Genomic DNA, 17664 nt, shown 5'->3' with positions numbered 1-17664 from the left:
ATCAGACACCAGTTGTTCGATACGTGTATATGTTTTTCTATAGATTAAACTTGAAGGACACAGAGAAATACTAAATCATGTGGACTGACTTCTGTTGACAGAAGCGGCGCAGTAAGGCGTAAAGGCTACCCACTGATTTCCCTCCGGTGAGACAGCGCGAACATGTTCTCTACAGTTTACCCTCTGCCCAGTGCCCAGGCTTTCACCGCACCTTCTGTACAACGTGAGAGAAACCTGGGAGCCGAGGCTTCCTTCATAGAGATACGTGTTTATAATACGGGCTAGTTCACCCTGCAAAACAATACTTTTTTTCATTTGAACAAAATGCAGAGATGGCATCTCTGTTGCGCATGTATAGGCCTATCTGATGCGCACACTGTTGTGCCTGCAACTCTGAAACCGAGGGTCTAAAAAGATGTCACAAATGCAATACTATGCACATTCTAAGTGGACTGAATAATGCGCCTTTTGTATCACCTCCTCCCATTCTGCAACTGGCTAAATTCCTCTCCACTCTCTCATCGTGCGTCTGTCTCAGTCTCTGACACACGGCGCAGGGAGCACGAGCCTATCTCCGTTTGCTTGTGTTACAGAGGGAATATTTAACGGGTTAATTTTCTTTGCCTCGTGGGCAAATTGGATATTCTGAAATAAATGCAGACTCTTATGCCTGAAGTAGAAGTTATAATTTTTTGTAAATACTAGTAATCGTTGGCGTAATTGGGTGGTCCACCAAGGAACAGCAATATGACTGAGATGGTTTTTCAGGACGCGGATCTTGGTGAACACGAACTGTTTAATGTTTTTAAAGGCATTTTCGGCTCTATGTGATATGTGTTTCATGTGTTTACGCGCAACAGTGAGGTAGACTTCTCGTCCAAATTTGACCGCATATCAGAGGGATCCGGAGCTGGGTGATTTATTTGGTGAATGCGGCGGCCAGGCTCGGTGTCTGAGCGCTGCAGGAGCAGCGAGTGGCGGGGCATGATTTCTCAAATGTTTCAGTTCGCGCGGCGCATTTGGATTATTTCTCCAGAGATGCTCCTGCTTCCCATGGTTTGGTTTTTATCACAGGCTCTTGCAGCACCATCTCTGACGGCCGAACAGATGGATATGGGGGTGGTAAGTGCCTATATTCTTCTGACACTTTACACTGAATATTTGAACATAGGCTACTGCAGTGTACACATTTTTTCTTGGTTAAATAGGCTATGTAGCCTCCACAGTTCCTAGAATAATATAACGAAACTTTTATCCACATAGGCCGACAATAGGCTGTTGAAATAGGTTATCATTATCAGCATATCAAGACGATGCCAACTATGGTGTGTAATAGTAGTGTAACTCCTGCGCATTCAGTGAACATTGAGAAATCATATAGGTTGCTTTTTATTGTAGCCTTATGGCATCAGTCGTTTAGAAACAGAAGATAAAAGGCAGAGTGAATAATTGGGAGTGAGTATTGTTTCTGTGTCCTGTAGTCTCCCAGGTGCATTTGCCTAATATATGAAACTAAATATTCAGTGAAATCAGTCTGACTTTCAGTAAATATTTGAATGGCAGGCTATCCATAATTATTTATTTCGACATCGTTCATGGGCTACTCTACAATGTGAGCGACTGCTCCGTCCAACCTGGTCTCAGAGCATTTAGTATTATTCTGTATGAAAATCCGAGACACTCCATTTAGTATGATATGTTACCTTTCGTACAAGCTTGTATGAGAGAAAATATCTCTGCATGATCCTCGATATCACTGTGCAGACCGTGTCAATATGTTGTCAATCTTGTATAAGATTGTATTTATCATTTTCCACATGCACAATATGATGTAGGCTACAATTCCTATGACATATTACACATACCGTGGCCACTTTACACGCATGGCACAGAACGATGAAGGAACGCTTTGAACTGTTTGTAAATGCAAATCAGAATCATGGCTGTCATTGCCTGCGGGCGGAGAGGTGAGAGAGGAAGAAATTGAAGAACAGTTGAAGAAATGCTACCAAAATGTAAGCAGATTTCAAACGCAATATCGCTCAAGAGTGTAGGCTAATTGCCCTGTAGGCTATGGAGCTCATGGAGAAGTAACCCCTGAAGACATGTTTCACTTTGAAATGGCATTTCTGAGTGCCTCAATAATTCTGCTCGCCACAGGAGCCACGGGGGGATGGTGATGCGATGGCGAGGATGCTCGCTCCTCTCAGCGAGTAGACAAAAATTGCTGCTTAAATAATCAGAGAAGTCATTTACACTTTACACAATCATCCAAGCATTAAATTAGTTGAAAGACGAGAAATTCTATAAATGGTCCTCATTTATCCGTTAAAGAAGTTCTCCAACACCATTTCATTTAGACAGTACCATCACAATAACATAGTTTTTTATGCAGGCTTGCATTCAAGAACCAGTACCCAAGCTTTATAATAATTTCCCCATTCTATAGAGAAGATTATTGTCCCCCAAAATACTTTTGTACAGTATTACAGTCATCTGTAAAATGTCCAGCCTCTACCTTACCCTCCCCACCCAAACTCTCTCTCTCATCACACAATATGCAGATCTTCCTCCCTATGTTATCAAAGTTCATTCTCTAGCATGAAGGCTGCGAGGGCAGGGGGCAGAAGATGATCTTGTCTCACAGCTTTAGCCCATAAACAAGGGTCACACAAATGCTTTTTCATGTGCTGACCTCTACATGGCCCCCCTGGAGCCGATTGAGTGGTGTAGGTGCTGTAAGCGTGCACATTTAACGAAGCTGCATCATGTCTCTGTGGAGCTGACACATTCAACACAGTGGACACTCTAATTGCCCGGTGTTACTGTGTGGGCCAGGGCCTGTCTGGCACCATTACTGGGATGTGTCTGTACAGACAATGCCAGCTTAGCGGGGTAATAAGTTGGCCAATAACTGAACCTTATTAATGTGGCACAGCAAGGAGGCAGAAGGCTTAGGCGGGATCGTTCTGCACTAGTGGCGCGTGGGTCAGCTGTTTGTTCACCCGCACCCGCCCACAAATGCTAATAACCCATCTGCAACCGCCCGAATAGGCCTATTTTATGTGGTTGAAATACTATCAGCTTTTATGATGGTGATAAAGATAGCACCTCTACAGATGGTATCTCACTGCACATTCGCATTCTCTCAAGATGTTGAAAGAAAGAAATCATATTTCTCCACTCTTGTTGGTGTGTCATTTTACTGCACGAAATGCTTAATTCTGCAGGAGTTAATATTAAGGCTATGTGAGACGTTAACCTACAGTCAGTGTCCAGATGTCAGTTTCAATTGAACCCATCTGAACAGTAGGCTGCGGTTCCCTTGATGTGCCGTAGGCCTATTTGAAGTCCCCTTCTTGTGACTGTCGAATTTGTATAGCGCTTCACAATCATCACACATCGTCTTAACCACCGCAACAAATCTTTCCTAAACATGACTTTTCTGGCCCTCCCTTCTCTTTATTTTCAACTCTCCATTTTGCAGCTTTTCTGTATTTGAATTAACCTCTGATATTGTTATTTTTGCCTCTGTGGATTGATGTTAGCTTTTTCTGCCCGTTCCAAAAAGCATTTGGCGATTGGCGTGTAGGCTATTTGGCGCGCGTACAGTTAGGCTCTAAATTGTAGGCTTACGCACCAATACCAGGTAGCCTAAAATAATGAACGAAAAACCTCAATATAGCCTATAGATATAAAAAAAATACATCTTTATTTAACCCGCCCGTCATCCACCCGCTCTTCATCCACACAATATGTATTGACCCTAAACCCGGCCGCCCCATGGATATAACCGCGGGGACTGCGGGTTATGAGTCAACCGGCGCATCATTAATCTGCACAACCAGCCCATCCACAACACAGGCTTTACAGCAGAGATGTGATCAGATGATTACAGAGACGATTCAACGCGTGTGCTGGTGCATGTCGGTGTGTACTGGTGCAAGTTGTGTGGGTGTGCCTTTGGGTGTGTCCGGCTCAGCTGGGCAGGCTCAGGTGCGTAGAAGTTACCGCTGCGGGAGGGCATTGGTCAATACTCAGACAGACAGATGTAAAGACTTCTATCCCCTGGAGTGCCACCCCATCTCACCCCCTTCTGGGATTAAAGTCATGTTTACGTGGGGCAGGTGAGTGTGTTGCTCACTGATTAGGGTGGGAAGCCATTTCCCCTACTCAGCAGAACCATGTCTGAGACTGCTATTCACCAGGGGCTTGGGATAAGCCCCTTTCCAGACAGCCCACCAGAGACACACTAGACACTGTCTCGATGTCTGGGTTATTGTCATTGTACATCAAATGCAAAGTCCGATTGGCAATTTTGTAACATTCTAGGAATTGGGATCAAATGGACACATGCAAACTATAATCAGCACAATATGCTTTCTGCTCATCATATCATTTATCGCCTGTGGATTTCAGTATGCTGATACTGAGAGCCCTAACTCCCCAGTGGACAACTCTCACAGCTCTCAAGCATCTCTTTAGCTGTCATATAGACCAGTTGAGGAAGCACTGAGATGATGTTTTAATCAGCCAGCAAATCACTCCTGTAGAGGATGTGTATTTGCAGTAGAGAGAAAACAGCATAATTTGCCAAACTAGAGTTATTACTAGGGATGTACTGGAGGGTAAACGCAAGTAAACACCATTTACGCACCTTTTTATTTGTGAAATAGCGTTTACTCACCATTTTATTTTGTTAATTATCGTTTACCAACTTATTATTATGTTCCCAGCATTGATCAAAGCTCAGAACACGATATCCGTTCTAATTGCGCATGCCTCTTTGCAAACAAGGGGAATCGTGAACAATTGTTTGTTCGTTATGTTTTCCTGTGCCCCCCAGTATTTACCCCAGATTTTTCTTGTTAGCAGCACATTTACCACTCTCAAGCGGCTAACTCCGCCCTCTCGCGAGTTGCGGCCCAGGCCGAGAGCCAGTGAGATGTAAAACAAACTACCTTAGCTCAGAGTCGGGCTTAGCAGAGCATGCAAGTAGGCAACTAGAGGCGCCACTGACAGACTAGTGGGTTTGCGAGATGCCGGACACAAGGCCATTTTTTTACGCTCCCCCACAGCACAACTGGTAAATAGTTGCTTATAGATATGTCAGTCATTCAGTCAGTCAGGTGGCTAGCTGCTGGCAGAGACTTCTACTAGTATTGCAGTAACGTTAAAGTTCTCTGGCTAGTCTTAGCAAGCTGACTAGAAGGTAAGAAGTGAACGTTAAACGGAGCCTGACCTCAGCAGTAACAAAAGACAACTAAGTTCTCATCATAACGTTGCTTTACAGAGAGTACTAGTGAGACAGACAGTGGTGAGGCTGAGGCAGGCTGCGATGCATGTAGGAGGAGACAGAGGAGACAGAGAGAGAGGAAGCAAGCAGAGAAAGAGCTTAGTACAGAGGTTCCCAAACTTGGTGTCGGAGCCCCATGTGGGGTCCCCTGAAAGAATCTGTACTAATTTTATCAAACAAATCAAGAACTTAAAAAGAAAAATATATATTTCAATATGAATAACTCCCAATGGCCTACCTTCCATACAGGCCTACATTAAAATGCAAACAATACAGTTCTAAAAATGTTAGACGTTTCAGTTTATATCGGTGGTTGTTAGTCTTAACTCGATTGCCTACTGGAGTTTATGGTTTGCCCACTTCTTTTTACCACTACAACACTGGTTATTATCACACCCTAAATGTAGGCACAATGCTTATAAGAAACAGTGTGAAATGGTTCCGGGTGAAATTTGTGTAGATACGTTGTGCTACTGTTCGAGTCCCCCGCTCTGTTTGGAGTCTGGCAGGATGGTATCGATCTTACCAGCCCGTCTATATCCTAAAGCGGAGAATCTCATTTTGCTGTAATTTCTTTAATGAGAGCACCATCTGGTCCCATCTCCAGTGGAGTGGAGACTAGAGGAGGATGCCCCCCACACACACCCTTGAATTCGCACCACACAGTCCAGTCATGTCACTTCCTCTCAGCTCACTCTGTCCCACCTATAGCATTTCTCCTCTGGAACTCTGTAGATAGGATGCATTCCTTCACCAACCCCAGGCTGCTCCAATTACCCAGAGAGGGGTCGGGAACAGGTAAATGAAAGAGAGCGGGATTGATTGACGGGGAAAGGAAAATGGGTAGGAGCTAGTGTAGCTCTGAAAGGAGAAATCAAACAGAGAGGCACAAAAGAAGCGCACACCAAACAAAAAAGCTACCGCACCATTTAGACAAGAGGCAAACACGAAATCAATACCCTCTCTGCGGCTGGGATGGAACTGTCTCTTTGGGCTAATGCTCTGGGGAGAGATTTGCACCTGTGGAGAGGAGAGAGGATACATTTTTACTTAATTGTCCTCGGCAGCTGTAGTCGTGAGTTGTGACTCAAGTGTGTCTGAGTTATGGTATTTTACTATGGGCTCTATCCAATCCGTATCATGGAAGTTCAGCATTACAGCGTGATTGAGATTTAAAGGAAATGTTAGCGGAGACTGCATTCATGGTAAACGCTGCATATATCGGCGCAATCGGAAATTACCTTCACATTTCTATCGCTTAAATCATACAGATTTGAATAGAGCCCTAGATAAAAGTGATGTGGGATATTAATAATAATGGTATGCCTTCTCTTTCACACACTCCCCTGGTTCCTAGTCCACTTTTAGCACGTCTGTCCTACTTTCAGTTAGCACTTTGGACGCCTGTGACCTTACGTCCATTGCAAGGCATGGTTGGGACAGATTCCGGGCAAGGAGATTATTTCAGGAACAATGTCTAGGGAGAGGAGGCCGCAGTGCAGGAGAGAATATATTACTGTACAGAGAAAGAGGGATTCCCAGCTAACAACAAACGTTCCCACAGCTTTAGAGAATGTTCTCTTAAGAGTCTCATTAGGTTATTACCTACTATTTTCATAGGAACGTTCCAGTGATGTGCAATAACTGTTTCCAAGAGACCATTGACCTTATTCTCAAACAGAATTTACCCAGAACTTGGTTGCCATGTTCTCCAAATATAATATATTTATGTTCTAGACACGTATCATGGGAACGTTGCAAAAGCATTGTATCCAGTTTTCTGTGGGATAAGAGAATATTCCATCAACATCCCACCAAACATACACAGAATATGGTTGCCATGTTCTCAGGACATAAGATATTAATGTTCTAGACACGTTTCATGGGAACATTGCAAGAACATTTGTGTCCCAAAAATCTTCATTACACATTATTACACATTAATGTTGCTTTGCCAATCAAGGCCCTGATTGGTGAATCACTTATCCATTCATAGCTCTTTGTCTGTTAGCAAGGTTAAGGATGCTCACACACACAGTTATTTTAACATACAATGTTTTCAACGTACTTATTTGGCATACAGTACCAATCAAAAGTTTGAACACACCTACTCATTCCAGGGATTTTCTATATTTTTACTATCTTCCATATTGTAGAATAATAGTGAGACATCAAAACTATGAAATAACGCATGTGGAATCATGTAGTAACCAAAAAAGTGTTAAACAAATTAAAATATATTTTATATTTGAGATTCTTCAAAGTAGCCACCCTTTGCCTTGATGACAGCTTTGCACACTCTTGGGCTGAGGTCGGGTGATTTTTCTTAGATTTTCAGCTTTACGATAGCCTATTGGAAGTGAGCTAGCCTACAGCATGAATATCGTTAGCATGAAACAAGGCCTAAAAATATATGCATGTTGTCATGCCTGCTCCCGCTCCCCCTCGAGGGCGCCAGGCGGCCCATCATTAGGCACATCTGTCACCATCGTTACGTGCATCAGCACTTCATGGAACTTACCTGGACTCTATTGATTGCCTTCCCTATATCTGTCACTTCCTCAGTTTCTTCCCTGTGTCTGCATTAATGTTGTTTTGTTCCCCCTGTCCAGAAGCTGTTCTTGTTTTGTTATATGTCCATTTATCCATTAAATCTTCACTCCCTGTAGTTGCTTCTCACCTAGCGTCTGTCCTCACATATATATATATATAAAACATGCCTGTAGAGATATGCTTCTGAAAGTAATATACAGGTTATGTGAAAAAGTAACTGTAATATTATTACTGTCAGGGGTGCGTACTGGCGGCAGAGAAGTCAGATGCAGGAGAGCAAAACTGTGTTTCCAACGGCTCAGTTTAATCACCAAAACCCACCGGATACAGAACAATGGGTACATAACCGGACGCACACAAGAACAGAACGTGCACAAGCACTGACAACAAACAATTACGGACAAGGACATGGGGGGAACAGAGGGTTAAATACACAACATGTAATTGATGGAATTGGAACCAGGTGTGATGGAAGACAATACAAAACCAATGGAAAATGAAAAGTGGATCAGCGATGGCTAGAAGGTCGGTGACGTTGACCGCCGAACGCCGCCCGAACAAGGAGAGGGACCGACTTCGGCGGAAGTTGTGACAATTACAATATTTGAAGAGAGTAAATCGTTATATTACTACTGTAATACATTACTGTGCCTTCGTAAAGTATTCACACTACTTTACTTTTTACAAATTTTATTGTGTTACAGGATAGAATTTAAATGGGTCGAATTGTCATTTTCTGAACGATCTAGACAAAATATTCTGTAATGTCAAAGTAGAAGAAAAATGTGAACATTTAAAAAAATGTATGGAAAATAAAACAATAATATACACTACATGACCAAAGTATGTGGACACCTGCTCGTTGAACATCTCATTCTAAAATCATGGGCATTAAAATGGAGTTGGTCCCTCCTTTGCAGCTATAACAGCCTCCAATCTTGTGGGAAGGCTTTCCACTAGATGTTGGAACATTGCAGCGGGGACTTGCATCCATTCAGCCGCAAGAGCATTAGTGAGGTCGGGTACGGATGTTGGGTGATGAGGCCTGGCTCGCAGTCGGCGTTCCAATTCATCCCAAAGGTGTGCGATAGCGTTGAGGTCAGGGCGGTCCCGTTCTGTGAGCTTGTGTGGCCTACCACTTCGCGGCTGAGCCGTTGTTGCTCCTAGACCTTACCACTTCACAATAACAGCACTTACAATTGAGCGGGGCAGCTCTAGCAGGGCAGAAATTTGACGAACTCTGTCATTTATGTTAGTTTATTTATCTAAGCCATTAAACTTTGTAACTGTTTAAAAGTCACCATTGGCCTCATGGTGAAATCCCTGAGCGGTTTCCTTCCTCACCGGCAACTGAGTTAGGAAGGGTGCCTATATCTTTGTAGTGACTGGGTGTATTGATACACCATCCAAAGTGTAATTAATAACTGCACCATGCTCAACATCTGCTTTTTTAATATTTTTTTTTTACATTTACTAATAGGTACAGTACCCTTCTTTGCAAACCATTGGAAAACCTCATTGGTCTCTGGTTGAATCTGTGCATAAAATTCACTGGTCGACTGAGGGACCGTACAGATAATTGTATGTTTGGGGTACAGAGATGAGGTAGTCATTTAAAAATCATGTTAAACACCATTATTGCGTACAGAGGGAGTCCATGTAACTTATTATGTAACTTGTTAATAAGCAAATATTTACTGCTGAACTTATTTATGCTTGCCATAACAAAAGGGTTGAATACTTATTGACTTATTGACTGCTTATTGACATATCAGCTTTCCGTTTTTATATTAATTGTGACCCGTTTCAAGAAGCTAGCCATATGGCCTGTATGTCGCATGTAACTACATCACAGGAGATGCATTTGAACGTTTTTTGTTTTTTTGGGCAGAAATGCCTTCTGCAATATGTGAACTTTTATGTGCCTTAAAATAACAAACTTGTATGCCATCTGTAAATATGAATACAATTGTTAAATTACAAGTCTAGTTGGTTGAGCCATGCTAGCCATGATTGGCCTAGATAATGGCTCTGCTGGACATGCCGAAAGATGAGTTCGTATTGGTCTGCCATGTAGAATGCTTCTGTTTAGAACATGAGCTGCTCAGCATGTGTAGTTAATCCTTTCTACTGCTACTTTTTTTAAAGATATCATGAAGAAGTAAAAAAGTTTTGATACTACTCTCAACATTGCCTCTCTGAAGTTATCAGCCTCTATCGACCGAGATCTGTGGGAGAAAGTTGTGATCGACTATTTTCTGGAGGACGATCTTGCCATGCTGACTCTGACTCTGAAAATGAATCCGACAATGAGGAAATCCCTGATTTAGGTAAAGCCATTTTCATTGAACCAGACATTGTACAGTCGTTGCCAACATTTTTGAGAATGACACAAATATGAATTTTCACAAAGCCTGCTGCCTCAGTTTGTATGATGGCTATTTGCATATACTCCAGAATGTTATGAAGAGTTATCAGATGAATTGCAATTAATTGCAAAGTCCCTCTTTGCCATGCAAATGAACTGAATCCCCCCAAAAACATTTCCACTGCATTTCAGCCCTGCCACAAAAGGACCAGCTGACATCATGTCAGTGATTCTCTCGTTAACACAGGTGTGAGTGTTTGACGAGGACAAGGCTGGAGATCACTCTGTCACGCTGATTGAGTTCGAATAACAGACTGGAAGCATTCAAAGGAGGGTGGTGCTTGGAATCATTGTTCTTCCTCTGTCAAACATGGTTACCTGCAAGGAAACACGTGCCGTCATCATTGCTTTGCACAAAAGGGCTTCACAGGCAGGAATATTGCTGCCAGTAAGATTGCACCTAAATCAACCATTTATCGAACCATCAAGAACTTCAAGGACAGCGGTTCAATTGTTGTGAAGAAGGCTTCAGGGGGCCCAAGAAAGTCCAGCAAGCACCAGGACCATCTCCTAAAGTTGATTCAGCTGCGGGATCGGGGCACCACCAGTACAGAGCTTGCTCAGGAATGGCAGCAGGCAGGTGTGAATGCATCTGCACGCACAGTGATGCAAAGACTTTTGGAGGATGGCCTGGTGTCAAGAAGGAAGGGCAGCAAAGAAGCCACTTCTCTCCAGGAAAAACATCAGGGACAGACTGACATTCTGCAAAGGGTACAGGGATTGGACTGCTGAGGACTGGGGTAAAGTCATTTTCTCTGATGAATCCCCTTTCTGATTTTTTGGGGCATTCGGAAAAAAGCTTGTCCGGAGAAGACAAGGTGAGTGCTACCATCAGTCCTGTGTCATGCCAACAGTAAAGCATCCTGAGACCATTCATGTGTGGGGTTGCTTCTCAGCCAAGGGAGTGGGCTCACTCACAATTTTGCCTAAGAACACAGCCATGAATAAAGAATGGTACCAACACATCCTCCGAGAGCAACTTCTCCCAACCATCCAGGAACAGTTTAGTGACAAACAATGCCTTTTCCAGCATGATGGAGCACCTTACCATAAGGCAAAAGTGATCACTAAGTGGCTCGGGGAACAAAACATTGATATTTTGGGTCCATGGCCAGGAAACTCCCCAGACCTTAATCCCATTGAGAACTTGTGGTCAATCCTCAAGAGGCGGGTGGACAAACAAAAACCCACAAATTCTGACAAACTCCAAGCATTGATTATGCAAGAATGGGCTGCCATCAGTCAGGATGTGGCCCAGAAGTTAATTGACAGCATGCCAGGGCGGATTGCAGAGGTCTTGAAAAAGAAGGGTTAACACTGCAAATATTGACTCTTTGCATCAACTTCATGTAATTGTCAATAAAAGCCTTTGACACTTATGAAATGCTTGTAATTAAACTTCAGTATTCCATACTAACATCTGACAAAAATATCTAAAGACTCTGAGGCAGCAGACTTTGTGAAAATTAATGTTTGTGTCATTCTCAAAACTTTTGGCCACGACTGTAGTCTTCTAATGACAGTGATGGGGAAGAAATGGAGATCAACAGTGTTGTTGTCATGGAAGAAGTTGACCAAGTTTTGAAATCAGTGGAATGGGGGGTGGAAGCAGAGAGATGACCAAATGCGGAGAGAGTCGAAAAGAGAACACAGAAGGCTGTTATATAAAACACCTGTCCTCCGGATTACATTTTCAAACTAAGGGCAACAATGGGATCCATGGCAGAGAAAGAGAAGTGTTCATCCGTGTATATGGGTACGAGTCTAGCTACATTTTCAGATATCCTGTTCTAATTTTTTCAGAAGGTTGTTTTCATTGCATGTTAAAGCGTACTGTTAGCTAGCTAGTGAACATTAGCTGGCTCGCTAGCTAACGTTAAGTGTATGACAGTGTTCTAGGACTCGAGACTGGTCTCGGTCTTGAGTCTGGTCTCAAGACCACACATTGAGTGTCTCGGTCTTGTCTCGGTGTGTCGGATACATTTTTACTCGGCCTTTACTCAGTCTAGGACAGTGAGGACTTGTAATAAAAAAATCTCCTCAAACTTTGTCCGAATTTCCTTGACTCGCTCGTAGGGAAGAGAGGGAGACATTTTCAGAAAGTTGCGCACTCTCTATTAGTAAGGGGAAATAGGGGGACATTGTAACAATCTTTATATCTATTATAGACATGTTTGCGCAATGAAGACCTAGGCCTTCAGTGTGTGACAAGCTCGCTGGGCCAATTGTGAGCTGCCTTATGGGACTCCTGGTCACGGCTGTTTGTGACACAGCCTGCGATTGAACCCGGGTCTGTAGTGACACCTCAAGCACTGCATAGCAGTGCCTTAGATCCCCCCGCTGCACCCCTCGGTAGGCCCCTGCATGAACATTTCTAAAGGCTTTCCTGAAAAAAACCTTCCCAATTAAATATTGACTGCATTGTAGGCCTACCTGACAGAAGGATGTAATGCTGATTTGTATCAATGGCATTTGTTTTGCTTGATTGAATTAAAGGGCAACTACACCCTCCAAAATATATTTTTAGATTTTTCCCAGACCTCAAAAATGGTCTCCTTATGTGGTTTAAGCATTGTTGTGGACTTAGAACATCACATTTTTGTGGGTTTTTTAATTTTATTTTTAAGAGTGAGATTTCGAGTGAAAATTTGACATATCTATTGGTAAAACATAGGATTTTTCACACAGGGGCCTTTCCTTCACACGGGACCCACTTCTCCAGGCACCACTACACCATTGCATAGGGCCGATGGAAAGACAGCAGTCCATTCACTCTGACATAATAATCCAATAGGTCCCAATCATAAAAATACAAAAACACAACCATTAGGCTAAGTATTTCCCAATTAAAATGTACAACTATTACTTCATATTGCAAAAAAACATTTCATGTTTAGCACACAAAGTAACCAGTTATCTAAATGCAACAATGTTTCACACACATAAGTTATTTTTGAAGAGATGGCTGATAACAAAAAGAAAAACACAGTTCCACTCACCAGATGATGATCATTTTAAATGTAACTTCTTGTTGAAAGTCATTCTTGAAAAGGAAGAAGCTAACAAATTAGCAACAACATCCTCTTCGATAACACCTGCCGCAGCCTCTGCAAACTAGCCTACAACAAATGATGGCTAGCTAGACCGTGGGAAAACTACTGCTCTCTATTGCACAGTGACCTTTTGGCCTTCGAGAAGGCAGAAGTTTCCATACGTTTTTGTTAAAATGGTCCCACCCATTACAAGTCAATGTAATTGGTTGATTCCACTGTCAGTCCAAAATGTTGCCCCAATACAGTTGAATGGCAGATACCTTCTATCAAGCTTCTGATGGCCTAGCCAATTGCTGACTTAGCTAGCTAGAATTATCTCCCCAAAGACCACCAAAGAATAATCCTGGTTGAATATTTTTTTCTCTTCAGTGTTAACAGGCTGACTGCACCGCTCAGCATGCATTTATTCACTATTCTGAATGTCTAAAGAATCCATATGTTGTTCTGAAATATGAACACAAATACTGGACATTTTGAACACTTATTATGGTGACAATTTGACAAAATTACAGTAATGGTCTTGAATGTGGACTCTCCGTTTCTGGTCTTGGCATAGCCACGGGAAGTAGGAGTGCTGAGGGTTCTACAGCACCCCCTGAAAAATAAAAATAATAATTAAAAAAGCTACATAAAAATATTTTGAAACGTTTCTTTTTTTAGAAAAGTAGTGCGTGCGCTGGGCCTTTAATCCTTCAAATAAAAAAATTGCAGCACCCCCAAACTACTTCTCTATGGTTCTCGGTCTTGACTCAGTCTCAGACCTCTCATCCCCCTCCCGGTCTTGGTCTTGACTCCAACTCAATTCGCTCCAGTCTTGATCTTGAATTGGTCTCACTTTAGGTGGTCTTGAACACAACACTGGTGTATGATCTGTGTAGTAATATTATTTGTATCTCAGAAATCCATTTGCATTGCTAGTTATAGCCTAATGTTAGCTTGCTAGATCAATTGAACCTAGTTGGTTATCTTTAGCTACCTGCAGATTCATGCATGGTGCATGGTAGTATGAGTTGGTATTATGGTTCATTGTTTAGCTAGCTAGCTAGCTACTGTACAAAAGACTCCACTATGCAAGTAACCATTTTACTTTACCGTTTACACTTTCTGTATCCTGTGCATGTGACAAATAAACGTTCATTTTATTTCATATAGTGTGACTTTACCAGAGATGGTAATGTGAAGAACAACATGACCTTCTTCAAAGTCAGATTAGCAAAAATGCCAAGGATTAGATAAACATGTATTTTTACTACTACTTTTTGCTACTATATTCACCACTTTTAGCCTTGAAATATTTGGTTGTTTACTACACTATCTTATTCACTACCTTAAATAAATGGGTGGGGTTAAGGCTTAAGAGGGTGTGAATGATGTTGAATGGGTGTAGACAAAGAAGAGCTCTCCAGTAGGTGTACCAAACCATTTATGGGTCATTTTCTCAAAAGTGGGGTTACAAGTTTATCAAATTTCAAAGCAGAATTACTTTTCCATTGTTCCTCAACTGCAGTGTATGATATACCATTTTCTAGCTCTGATTCTCTACTTTATCCAATGTAAAAATCACCATTTCAAATGTAGCTACATCGGACCAAATCCAGGTGGTGGGTCACAATAAGTAAACATTTCTTAAAACATAATTCCACTTTGGTGTTATGGGATGTTGTGTGTAGATCAGTGACACAAAATCAATTTAATTCATTTCAAATTTAGGCTGTAACACAACAACGTGAAAAATGTTACAGGGTTTGAATACTTTTTGAAGGCACTATATTACCCCCAACACTGGTCCCAAGTGATTCTGTTGTCTATTTTTCATGGACTGTGTTATGTACTGTTTTGGTATAACTGGCATCTTCATTGCTTAAATGGCAAATGTGAGAAAGTACAAAATAGACATATTTCTGATACTGAATACGGCAACCATGTTCTAGGTATGCTTCTGTCAGACGCAACACTCCCACCTGGACCATGTTTAGGCAACAAATGAGGAATGTTCCAGATAGAAACACTATGATGAGAGCTGATGTGATTCCTTATCAGAGACACGTTTGTTCTACGTGGTATATGTGCTGTGGAGTTAAAAAACACATGATAGAGAGTTCCCTTTGAGATGCTCCGCTATCTGGAATTCTACCAATTCTTATCTTTCAATAAGAAACACTGTTACGGCTGTTGTAGAGAGGGGACCAAAGTGCAGCGTGGTGAGTGTTCATGATAATTATTTAATAATACGAAACACTTTAACCAAACAAAACAAAACGAAAGCCAACAGTTCTGTCAGGTCACATAACAAAACAGAAAACAACTACCCACAAAAGCCAGGTGGGAAAAGGCTGCCTAAGTATGGCTCCCAATCAGAGACAACGATAGACAGCTGCCTCTGATTGGAAACCATACCCGGCAAAAACATAGAAATAAAATACATAGAATGCCCACCCCATATCACACCCTGACCTAACTAAACAGAGAAAAATGTCTCTCTCAGGTCAGGGCGTGACAGTACCCCCCCCCCCCCCCAAAGGTGCAGACTCCCGGCCGCAAACCTGAACCTATAGGGGAGGGTCCGGGTGGGCATCTATACTTGGCGGCGGCTCTGGTTTGGGGCGTAGCCTCCACACCGCCCGCTGATCCCCCCGCTTCTGTGTCGCCGGAGGAACCAGACCATGGATCATCACCGGAGGCTCTGAAACGCCGACAGCCGCTGAATACTCTGGGCTGCAGGCCGCCGCTGAAGACTCGGGGCTGCAGACCGTCGCTGAAGACTCCGGGCAGTGGACCGCCGCTGAAGACTCCGGGCAGTGGACCGCCGCTGAAGACTCCGGGCTGCGGACCGCCGCTGAAGACTCCGGGCTGCGGACCGTTGCTGAAGACTCGGGGCTGCGGACCGTCGCTGAAGACTCCGGACTGGGGAGCATCGCTGAAGACTCCAGACTGGGCAGCGTCGCTGGAGGCTCCGGACTGCGGAGCGTCGCTGGAGGCTCCGGACTGCGGAGCGTCGCTGGAGGCTCCGGACTGGGGAGCGTCGCTGGAGGCTCCGGACTGGAGAGCGTCGCTGTAGGTTCCGGACTGGGGACCGTCGCTGCAGGCTCCGTGCCATGGATCATCTCTACAGGTTCCGCGCCATGGATCATCACTGGAGGCTTTGTGCCATGGATCATCCCTGGAGGCTCCGGGCCATGGATTATCACTGGAGGCTTCGTGCCATGGATCATCTCTACAGGCTCCGGGCCATGGATCATCCCTACAGGCTTCTTGCCATGGATTATCCCTATAGGCTCCGGGCCATGGATCATCACTGGAGGCTTCGTGCCATGGATCATCACTACAGGCTCCGGGCCATGGATCATCACTGGAGGCTTCGTGCCATGGATTATCACTGGAGGCTTCAGACCATTGATCATCACTGGAGGCTTCCTACGTGGAGCTGGAACCGGTCTCACCGGACTGGGGAGACGCACAGGAGACTGGGTGCACAGAGCAGGCACAGGGTATACTGGGCCATGGAGGTGCACTGGAGGTCTGGAGCTTAGGGCTGGCACACCCCGTCCTGGCTGGATGGTTATTTTAGCCCAGCAAGGGCGGAGCGCTGGCACAGGACGAACTGGGCTGTGCTGGTGAATGGTGGGTACCGTGCATAGAGCTGGTGCAGGATAACCTGGGCCGAAGAGACGCACAAGAGACCAGGAATGCTGAGCAGGCACACTCCTTCCTGGCTGAGTGCCAACTCTAGCACGGCAACGATGAGGAGCTTGCACCGAGCGCACCAGGCTGTGAGTGTGCACTAGCGACACAGTGCGCATCACCGCATAACACGGTGCTTGCTCGGTCACTCGCTCCCCACGGTAAGCACGGGGAGTTGGCTCAGGTCTCAACCCCGACTTTGCCAATCTCCCCGTGTGCCCCCCCATAAAAATATTTGGGCGCTGCCTCTCGGGCTTCCGTTGTTTCCTTGCCTGTTCCTCCCAGTATCACTGTTCCGCTTTCGCTGCTTCTATCTCTTCTTGCGGACGGCGATACTCCCCAGGCCTTGTCCAGTGTCCTGCCCCATCCAGGATTTCCTCCCAGGTCCAGTCAATCGGCCCACGCTGCTTGGTCCTTTGGTGGTGGGTAGTTCTGTTCCGGCGATCAGATAGGTGTGTTGTAACTGTTGCCAAACAATGACAACGTATTTGGCTAGTGATGTAAGAGTAGGGTGATTCCCCTAGCGGGTCTCGAACCCAGGCCACAAGCACCAATGACAAAAGCCCTAACCACTGTTCCAATAAGGGATATCTCTAGGGCAGTGGTTCTCAAACTTTTTCACTCGGGCCCACCTTTCATCAAACCTAGCTAAA

At 44.0% G+C, this 17664-nt stretch overlaps 1 protein-coding gene across 1 annotated transcript in view; it reads left to right on the top strand.

The window, feature by feature from the left end:
• The first annotated feature begins 250 nt into the window (after window positions 1–250).
• The window catches only part of LOC115204016 (matrix metalloproteinase-17), an 85622-nt gene continuing 68208 nt past the window's right edge, over window positions 251–17664 (top strand). The window contains exon 1 of the mRNA XM_029769213.1: window positions 251–1122. Within this exon, the coding sequence (XP_029625073.1) occupies window positions 931–1122 (192 nt within the window). The 5' untranslated portion in view covers window positions 251–930. The remainder of the gene's footprint in view (window positions 1123–17664) is intronic.

This window comes from Salmo trutta, chromosome 12, assembly GCF_901001165.1.
Source record: "Salmo trutta chromosome 12, fSalTru1.1, whole genome shotgun sequence".
Taxonomy (NCBI): domain Eukaryota; kingdom Metazoa; phylum Chordata; class Actinopteri; order Salmoniformes; family Salmonidae; genus Salmo; species Salmo trutta.
This window is presented reverse-complemented; position numbering and strand designations above follow the sequence as displayed.